The following is an 11,219-nucleotide window of genomic DNA, read 5'->3' as shown; positions in this document are numbered from 1 at the left end:
TTCCGTCCGTTTTCCGCGATCGCGAAAAATCACTGTCCCTATGTGAGAAAATTAGATTGGTTTATGTCGGCATCTTCCCTTGGCCTTTGTCATGAAAAACAATAATTGTTCAGTTGTTTAATTGATCTTTGGGCTGAATGGTTGAGCGGAGCCTATTGATCAAAGTGCTCTTCATTGGAACCATGCAGTCCATGGTGACTGCTAATATATGGAGAGTCACTGCAGGAGATCAAGAACAAAGAATATGAACACTTTTATTGAATGCTAGATGAACATTCAAGAATGATACATGTGTGACTTTTGTGTAAAAGATTAGCAGGGTGCTACATAACTTTTTAGAAGCAATTTTAAATAGTTGGAACATTCTTGCCCAAAAATCTATTTCACTTGCCCCAAAAAATCCTTGAAAAAAAGAAGATATTGCAGTTTTATCAACCATTGACCTTTTCTTCTCTCTTTTGACATGAACTGATGTACCTTGTTATTGCATTTCTTTTTCCAAAGTGATTTTATCTTGCCCGCCATGACCAAAATTAGGTCATGGCGGTCATTGTAATGTTGGTCATTCTACTGTGAGAATTTTGTTTGTCCAATTCAGGCAAGTAGTTTTGGTCTATACTTCAAAACACTTGCCCAGCTTTAACTTTTACTTGCCCCGGGCAATCGCCCCCTCTTATAATGCCAATTTATAACTGACCTTTTTATTCATATCTCATTTCTCAGGAAGAGTGCAGATATTTGAATCATGGCAGCACCGTCCGCTGAAAACCTTGGTAACCGGGTAAGTTGAGGGATAAGATTCAAAGACACAAAATTATTAGTTTTCAAGGGCAATTCAATAGGGGATTTACCAGAATGAGTAGAATGAGTTTTATGATTTCTATACTTTATTAGAACACTAGGAATCACTTTGGGATCACAAGGGGGGGGGGGGGGGTGGGTTCATCTGCATGCAGCGCAAGGGTAGAAGGTCAAATATTCCTGTTGGCTAGAGCACTCATTTCAGAAATGCACTGAAGTTGAATAGCAGATCTCATGTCATATAGCTTTGTATTATTCAACAATTTACGGTTGTGTTTAAACACGTATTTAATCATCAGTTTCCACTCAGTATATGCTATTTGGTACTACATTTTGAACTTTAAATGTTGTACCGTACTCTACTCCTTTACGTCAAAAGGGACAATAAATTTGTGTGTAGTTTCTTTTCACAGCATTTTTTTGCTCTGTTGTTCATCTTTAACAGGAAGACGTGGAGATTGCTTGGGCCATGAAAGCTTATCACCATGCAGAAACATACTTCAATGTGAGTATGCATCAGGGGGCTGTGATACAAAGCCAAGCGATTGATCACACCATTGATTTGCATGGTCGATTGCACATACTGATCAATGTAATCAATTGTAAAAATTAGCCCTATTATCAAATTTTGGGCTTTGTGGTGAAGAGCCATTGAATGTCTAAAGTACTGAATAAAAGGAACAATATCACAATCTGGGGGCCCGTAACACTACAGTGTCCAATCAATCTAGAAAATTGAGTGTACGATTAATCGCTAACCTTTGTGTTACGGGACTTTGGAAATTGTAATGTAATGAATTGTAAATACTTGTGAATTCAGACTTTGAAATGCTTGTGAATTCAGATCTGACCGAGTGTTTGGAACAGTGGCTAGTATATGATTCATCATAGTTTGATATCATGACATCATGAGATCTTCTTTCTAAATACGATCAGGATGGTGTTTCTGCAGACTTTATGAACGACTTGCATAAGGCAAGCCAAATGATGGGGTCTTCGGTCACCTTTTTATGTATAGCAAAAAAATGAAATGTGCAATCCTTACAATCAACACACATTTCTGAAATAAAATAGACATAAACTATTGCCATGATTTAAATGGGATTATTTGAATCACTGTGCATGCTGAGTTATTCAGAAAATCTGAGTCTTTCTCACTCAAATATATGATATTTTAGAATATTCGATCTTATTGTGTCAAGAGGTCGGCATCTCTAGAGATAGGTTACTGAATCGTCGGAAAGCTTCGAGCTCATCTTTTAGCACTTCATATGCAAAGGCCAGTCATTCAAATACCAAGGAACAACATTACATGTTCGTGAGGGTGACACAACGTTTGCTCTGGCAACAAATGCTTTGGGCTTTATTTCATCTAAGATTAGAGGGTTAGTGTTGCAATAGGGTTTTATGTTAAGTTTAGGGTAGGGTATAGTGTTATATCCAGGGTTGAAGTTGGTCATTCCTAGCAGAGCAATTGTCGCCAGAGCAATTGTCATGGAACTGTTCATGAGATGTCCCTTTAATTTTGTGTGTCTAAAAACATAGTAAAGGAAAACTAGCATAAGACAACCTTCTATCAAAGCATTTCTTAGACCAAATTTTGGAGTCAAATGATTATATTTTTTCTTTCGTTGAATAAATGTCTGTGGTCCAAAAAGATTCTGCTTCCTGGCAAAGTTGCCTGTAGTTGGTATCGTGTAGGCTATTACTGAATTATTTGTTTTCCCTTATTTAGTTGGTATCATCCGTGGACTCTACAGTGCTAAAGCTCACCAAGCACGATGATGAAATATTTCAACACTTCAAACACGACTTCCCTGATATGAAGATAGACATCATCGATCCCGAGGATCTTAAAAGTGACAAGTCAAAAGCGGTAAATCTTGTGTTTGGTACTTTTTGTCATCATCATTATCATCATCATCATCACCACCACCATCATTATCATTGTCATCATCACCAACATTATACTTGTCATCATTATCACACCATTACCATCACCATCAGCAAATTTGCCACCACCACCACCATCATCAGTAGGAGCTTGTCCTATTTTGTTTATTGTATTTTTGCTCATTCAACATATTGTGTCATTTTCACGTTATGCAATGTCAATGTCTAAAAGTGAAGATTTTGGCGATGGTGGATAAGCAAAATCAGTCAAAAATAAAAACCAACATTAAACATAAATACCACTTGTGGTACCGATCTCAAAATGAGTTCGAACAGAATCCAATGAAATTACCACCCAAGTGTTTGTATGTATAAATGAAAAATGTATGCCAAATGGCTCTGGAAGAAATGCGTAATTGCTGAGAAATGAGCAAAATGAGCACAGAATTCCATCAAATGTCTGGTATTTTTCCATGCAAAAATAATACATTGTCCCACATTATGCTTTTCTGTGTTAGTGATCATCAGAATTATCGGTTTTGAGCTAAGATTTCATGATTTCACAAAGATGAGTCTACATTAATGTACAAGATCTAGATATATGATAATATGGTGACAATTAACCTTAATTTAAAAGACTTTCTCGTGAAATTATTGCTTGCTGCAACTACTTTCTTTAACCTTTAAATTTTCAGCTAAAACAGTTAATGGAAATTGTGTATTATTGAAATGTCATCATTGATAGATTTGTGATCATGCTCAATCTGTCCAGTTTTTTTTTTAGGTCCAGTTATTGAATCAAACTCTCTCAAGTTCTTTCTCTACCAGAACAAAGTCTTCTTGTTGCATTTAAATTGAAACACATTTGGCAATACATGTATAGTGAAAAGAAGGTCGATGGTTCTCGCATAGACAGTTAAATTTTGGGGTAGATATGTCTTTATTTGCAGTAATGTCGTCTCTCTTACGTCTCATCCCTCAGAAATGGAGAGTATTTTGTAATCATTTCGACGGGACTGTAGATAATTTCAACTATGGAACACTCCTGAGACTGAACGTGAGTGAAGACTACTCAGAAAGCAACTCAATATTTGGTAAGTTTGAATATATGCCATTTACTATGAAATAATAATAATAATAGGCATTTATATAGCGCCATCTATCTAAAATGTTCTATTCCGAGTCGCGTTATTATTATTATTACCCTGGCTTTAGCTCGAGCTGCCTTTCAGCGCTCATGCATTCAAGGAACTAAACCTGCCGAGTACCCATTCACCTCACCTGGGTTGAGTGCAGCACAATGTGGATAAATTTCTTGCTGAAGGAAATCACGCCATGGCTGGGATTCGAACCCACGACCCTCTGTTTCAAAGTCAGAAGACTAATCCACTGGGCCACAACGCTCCACCAAAATAAACATACCCAATCATTTCTCACAGTATCTTTTGATCGCAGTAATAGTTAAACCTAGGTTAACTTAGACCACACTATTATGGAACTTTATTCTTAAAAAGTTGTGAAAAAATTGATTGAGACGCAAAATGGGGAGAATGGGAAAATATAAATAAAAATATTGTGAATTAAAAATTGCCATGAATGTGGAAGAAATATTATGAAGCCCAGCATTACATAGAAGTGTATCAATTCTTGTTTAGATTAGAGTCAAACCTAACTTTAATTATCATTATTATAATTATTAGTAGTAGTAGTAATATTGGTATAAGTATTAATATTAGTGTTATCATTATTAGTATTATTATTTCATTATCATTATTATTACTACATTTGGATTAACCTTGATAATCCACTTTGATTTTTGTACCCCTCCCATATTCAACTCTGTATGTTTTTCACCTTATTTTCACTTGTCATTATAGAGAAGTATTGTCATGTGTATTACTGGTGCATTTGTCATGTCCCAAATCTCTTGAATTTGATTATATATAAAAAAGCCCCATGAAATGACTCCCCTCTCAAATGATTATTATCATTTCCTTCTAAAAATGAGTAGTTTTGAACACAGGAACAAATACAATTATTATATTGTTTCATTATTTCATTAGTGACCAGAATTCAGTTCTATGCTTTCGAGATCGCTCGGAATCTTTATTCTTATCTTGCTGCAAAAAAGTTGTGAAAAAATTGATTGAGACGCAAAATGGGGAGAATGGGAAAATATAAATAAAAATATTGTGAATTAAAAATTGCCATGAATGTGGAAGAAATATTATGAAGCCCAGCATTACATAGAAGTGTATCAATTCTTGTTTAGATTAGAGTCAAACCTAACTTTAATTATCATTATTATAATTATTAGTAGTAGTAGTAATATTGGTATAAGTATTAATATTAGTGTTATCATTATTAGTATTATTATTTCATTATCATTATTATTACTACATTTGGATTAACCTTGATAATCCACTTTGATTTTTGTACCCCTCCCATATTCAACTCTGTATGTTTTTCACCTTATTTTCACTTGTCATTATAGAGAAGTATTGTCATGTGTATTACTGGTGCATTTGTCATGTCCCAAATCTCTTGAATTTGATTATATATAAAAAAGCCCCATGAAATGACTCCCCTCTCAAATGATAATTATCATTTCCTTCTAAAAATGAGTAGTTTTGAACACAGGAACAAATACAATTATTATATTGTTTCATTATTTCATTAGTGACCAGAATTCAGTTCTATGCTTTCGAGATCGCTCGGAATCGAGCGGGACTCAATCTGGCAGTGAGGAAAGGCTCCCCAAAGGAAGAGAAGGAGACTCCCGCCCAACCTGACAACAATGCCCAATCCGACAACGCCAAAGCAAGCGAAGTTGCTTCATAGCATACGGCCCCTTCTCCACAATAACTGTGCCATTAACTTATCATCAACATTTATCATCCAAATTTCAATGGACTGCAATTCAAGTTGGAAGTTGGGGCTTGTGTTCAACACCAAAAATGTGTAGCTTTATTTTTTTTTCTTTTTACATTATCAGTGTTACGCTATGAACAGGTGTTACATGTATGATACAACCGCAGTGTTTTATATATTTATGGATTTCATCATGTTATGAGATTATTGATTGATTTTTATAAGGAAAGTTGTATTTTTTAGAGGTGAAGTAACTCCAAGGGGGGGGGGGCATTTTTGTTCAAAAATTTGTTGACAATAAGGGTCCTCAATCCAATATTAAGGTGATGCGATTTATGTGAGTTATGTCATGACAAATTTGACAAATGCTATCACTTGCAAATATGCACAACATTTAAAAAAATGTTTCTCAAGGGGGGGGGGGGCACGGGCCTTTACCTGGTGGGTGTTTCATAAAGCTGTTCGTAAGTTAATAGCGACTTTAAGAATGACTGGTGATCCTTTCTTACGCGCAAAACCCTCGCCAATGAACGTTTTTGTGTCTACCATTTACCACAAGAAAGGATCACCAGTCGTTCTTATAGTCGCTCTGAACTTACGAACAGCTTTATGAAACGGCCCCCTGGATTTGCAACCGAGTACATACAATTTAAAAAAAAATCTAAAATGTATGTGGAAATAAACTGCTTCCAATTTTTTGGATTAATCAATTTTCTGATGATTTCCAAGAGTCAATAAAAAAAGAAGAAATGTATAAAAGTTCCAGGGGCATCTGGCTTGTATGCGACACAAATGATTGGTAGTGGTGCGCAGTTACAAATACCACAAATACCAACGTTGGCGTTCTTTTGTATACAAAGTAGTGCATGGTTCAATGTAGATTTGGTGTCAACAGCTGCCTTGAAATAGTATACCCGCAAATTCGTTTCCACCGCTTTTGCCCCATACTTCCAGAGTAGAGCACAGTGTATGGCCTGGGGTCCATTGCAGAAAGAGTTGCATTTAAACACAAGTCCAAAAATCAATCTCAAGTACCAAATGCGCGCTGTTGATTGGTAGAAAATCAAGTTGCGAATGATTTTTAGAGTTGCAATTGATTGCAACTCTTTCTGCAACGGACCCCAGGTGGGTGTTTCATAAAGCTGTTCGTAAATTATGAGCAACTTTACGAACGACTTAACAAATGGCTGGTGACCTTTTCTTGTGACAAATCAATTGCACCAAATTTTCATTGGTGTTGATTTAGCCTGTAAGAAAGGGTCCCCAGTATCGATATCAGTATTTCGTAAAGTCGCTCATAACTTACGAAAAGATTTTGAAACAGCTACTTGGACCATGGTTGGCATGACAAAGCTTGTACATAGCCAAGAAAATGGAAGATGCAGAATGCATGATTATGTCAAACTGTTATATATGTACACTACACTGTGTATCATGCAAAATATTTGCTTTGTATGGAGTATGACTGTCTGTATTCGACGATGTGCTATGTATTTTAAAGAGGAGGCTCTCTAATACTTGGCTGTATTAATACCTCAGTCATATTTCCTCTATGGCCGCTGTACGGCGAGTCGAAAACAGCAATTTTAACATATTTTTGTACCAGCTACATATTGGTGGTTTGAATAAAATTAGATAAAACAGCTGTTTTCGACTCGCCGTACGGCGGCCGGAGAGTAAATGTGACCGAGGTATTAAGCATGGAGAGGATAAACTGCTTTGGTACTAATACTTGGTCATATGCAACTGTTAAATGAGAGATGCCATTTATCTACAAATAGCACTAGACCACAAAACATTGGAGAAACGATACAAAACTGTGATGATATAAAAATTTCCATACTGTTTCAACTTAGTTTATCTCTAAGATTTTAGCTCAAGTATTGGAATTATTTATGTGTATCTGCACATGTAATCTTATTTTTGATCAATAAAAGTTTATACCGAGTATGTATTTGATTTTTACATGTATGATTACACCAGTACAGTACGCCATTTCTTTCCGAAGGTGGAAGAGACATTTGAAATATGATTTATTATTTGCATTTTCAGAATCCATTGTACAGTATAACACATTTTTATTGTATACCAAGTTATCTTGTGTCAAGAAAGGCTGTTCACCTGGACAAGATGGGTGATTTCAAGAATTGTGCAAACAATATTTCATAAAGTATCATATTGTCGGACAATATCACTAAGATTTCACAATTATATGTGCATCCAATATTTGATAAGAGGGCTATATCAGCATTGTCCAAAGTAGAAAAATCTACCTCTGATAAAATGATGAGTATCTTCTCCTAGTGAAAATTAGTCTGCAGGCACAGACCCTGATTGAAACTTTGATCAACAAGTGGGGTCTTTACACAAGACTACAGTAGCATATTTAAAACTTGCTGTTTCAATTTCAGAGCGAGAGGGCTTTCAGTACTCATGTCATTGTACATGTAGGCTGTTTATTCAGACCCCCTAAACTCAAGTGAAGGATTTGCACAAAAAAAAACCCAACAGAAATTATTAGATAAAATGTTATTAGTCATTTGAAAAAATACAACAAATAACCGTTTGCTGTACCAAAAGCATTACCTTGGTATAGAAATATGCGATCGAGATATGATTTTTTGTTATCATAAATACGTCAATATGCTAATGACCACTTTATAGTCTTTAAAGCTGGTGCGATTTCTGCTTATTTGCAGTTATGATTACAGTAGCTGGAAAAGGAGATTTTGATTTCGAATCCCAAGCCCGCTTGCAAAGATTAGCAATTAATCGCTAATATGGAAGAGCAATCACAATCACGATTGGTTCTTAGTGAGTCTACTGAGCAAAATGCGCATGCAACGATGATCTTGGCCATTTCATTTAGTGATTAATTGCTAACCTTTGTGTTACGGGGGCCTGGACAAAGTTACTAACTGCCTGAAATAAAGCTTGTGAAGACAAATACATGTATAGAGGAGATTTTTAAAATTTCTCAGTGTGTCCATATCAAACGGCCCACCTTACACTGTACATGAAGATCAGGGGCCCGTCTTACAAAGAGTTGCGATTGATCCGATTAATCGCAACTATGGAAAGCCAGCAAAGTCAACATATAAAATGCATGTTAGTTCGAAAGATTTTCTAGATATGAATGTATATCCATGAATTTATTGATTTCTTGACAATTTGGTGTGTTCTCCTTTGTTTACAAAGGACATTTTGCAAATTTCTTGTAGAAAAAATTATGGCACTGATGGATTTCCATAGAGTTACAATTGATTGGATCAATTGTAACTCTTTGTAAGACAGGGCCCTGGGCCCCTGTCTTGCAAAGAGTTGCGATTGATCCGATCAATCACAACTATGGAAAGCCAGCAACGTCAACATATAAAATGCATGTTTGTTCAAAAGAAATTCTAGATATGAATGTCTATCCATAAATTCATTGATTGCTTGACAATTTGGTGTGATCTCCTTTCTTTACAAAGGACATTTTGCAAATTTCCTGTTAAAATAATTATGACACTGATGGATTTCCATAGTCTTTGTAAGACGGGCCCTGAGTTTGTATGATCTTCTTTTGCATCATCTTAAACCGGTTTAAACTGGTTTGAGAGACAATTACATGAAGGTCACTTGTCATTGCTACTTTAATTAGTTTCATATTGTAAATTACACACAAAATACTTTGTAGTAATGTACACTTTCCAGGCTGTAACATACAAGCTTTGTCATTTGGAAATTGCAATCTACATGTAATCTACTCTATATCACCATGATAGTAATTTCACCAGGCTTGAATTTGTATACAAGAAGGATTGTGAAATTAACAAGAATCTGGAAGACTGTTAATTAGGGTTCAGGAACCTTGTGGTTGGTGTTGCCAAGGCCAGTTAAAAAAATCTGCAGGATTATGAAACTCCCACAAATTTGGGGTATTGATATTTCATATTTTACTGAGTGTGCTCACATTTTTGGCTAAATATTGTGCATGGTAGCTCATTCTGCTAGGATGTATGTCGGGCAATCCATCATGGTATTTCATGGACATCAGTGTAAATGAAAGATATGTTTGTTTTTTATTAAGGAAAAGTCAAGTTTGTCACTTGCTTGGTATCGCTCCAGCGCAGGGTAGAATAACAGAAATTCAAATTACAGGTAACTTTGCCAGAGAAAATCAGTTGGGACAACAGATTTGTTCGACTAGGGAAAAATTCGACTAAGATGGGGTATATAACATATCTTGTCCATAATCTGTTTTAAAAATATTGCTTCGACTTTAATACAGAGGATCGACTTGTACAAGTGTACCTGTAGTACTCCTTGTATCATTGATATGTGCATGTAAGCGTGCTTTCAGATGTAACCACTCGTGTTGGATAGCACCATCATTCAACAGTGGCAATCAGTAAGATGTCAGTCAGACGTTACTAGCACTCGCAGTGGATAGCGCTTTCAATCACCATTGTGATCAGTTACATGTCATTCAGATGTTATCACCACTTACAACTGATGGCGCTAACTATCGTAAGTGGCGATCAGTAACATGTCATTCAGATGTTATCACCACTTACGACTGATGGCGCTAACTATTGCCAGTGGCGATCAGTAACATGTTATCACCACTTATGACTGATGGCGCTAACTATTGCCAGTGGCGATCAGTAACATGTCATCACCACTTAATCATCACTTGAATAAGGTAAGGCAACTTGTCAAGCCTGTGCCGCATATTTTAGCAAGAATCTTGCTATAATGGTGCTATGCGTCTTTTCATAGCGGCTCTACCTGCATTCCCGATATTTTTTCTATGAAGAAGCGTGAGAATTGGTAACGAAATGCCGCTTGCAGGATTCCCTTTGACAAGGTGCCTAATGCATTTTATGCCTCTTGGCAGCATTGTAATGTATTATACAGTTTTCGTACAATATATGACAATGCAAGTAATATCGCACTGTGTATTACAAAGTATAATAGGTGCGATAACTCGGTTGTAATCATTAACCATATTCAAATGTTATTGCAACTTGTTATCCATAGCACAAATGTCATAAGTAATGAATAACCACTGGAAATCACTTATCCTTAGCGATTGACATTAATGTTTGAAAGCATTAAGAACGATTAAGAAAGCATAATGTTCACTTTGAATTGTAACCAATGATTAAAAGATTTTTTGTGAAATGCCTTGAAATATAAAGTCATAGGAAGATAAGTATTCATTTAGTCTGTTTGGAAATTTTGTGTCATCAAAATATTTTCTCCATTATCTCTAAAGATACTGCTTGGCATTTATGTTACACTAACCCCCCCCCCCCCCTGGAGGAGGGAGGGGGGGGGGGGGGGACTCAAGTATAATGGCAGTATTGACTGAAGGTCTCCCCAATTCTTTAGCCCTTCATTTTAGGCATCAGTTCTCAAGATCCCCTTTACATGTAAAATTCCAGTTTCCAAGCACCCCCCATTTGTAGAAGACCATCTAGTTCTTAACCCTTTTTAAAATGATATCAAAAGCAATTTCACCCATATCACAAGCAATTTCAAATCTTACGGGCATCGATTAAGATTTGGGGCAACATGCACCTACCCTTTCCAAATGAGTCCCCCCCTGGGACTTGGCATATTTGTTTATTCAATGTCAAACATATTTTCCTCAATTCCTGAATTGT

General features: G+C 36.1%; 1 protein-coding gene across 1 annotated transcript; it reads left to right on the top strand.

Annotated features, from left to right (window-relative positions):
- Positions 1-713: 713 nt before the first annotated feature.
- LOC129272302 (protein PBDC1-like) lies at positions 714-10,765 on the top strand. The gene is made up of 5 exons (XM_064107420.1): positions 714-781; positions 1,247-1,306; positions 2,537-2,677; positions 3,677-3,788; positions 5,375-10,765. The coding sequence occupies exons 1-5, from the start codon at positions 746-748 to the stop codon at positions 5,533-5,535; spliced, it is 510 nt and encodes a 169-aa protein (XP_063963490.1). The 5' UTR covers positions 714-745; the 3' UTR covers positions 5,536-10,765.
- The last annotated feature ends 454 nt before the right edge of the window (positions 10,766-11,219 follow it).

This window comes from Lytechinus pictus, chromosome 12, assembly GCF_037042905.1.
Source record: "Lytechinus pictus isolate F3 Inbred chromosome 12, Lp3.0, whole genome shotgun sequence".
Taxonomy (NCBI): domain Eukaryota; kingdom Metazoa; phylum Echinodermata; class Echinoidea; order Temnopleuroida; family Toxopneustidae; genus Lytechinus; species Lytechinus pictus.
Note: the sequence above shows the minus strand (reverse complement) of the source record. Positions and strands in the feature narration are given on the sequence as shown.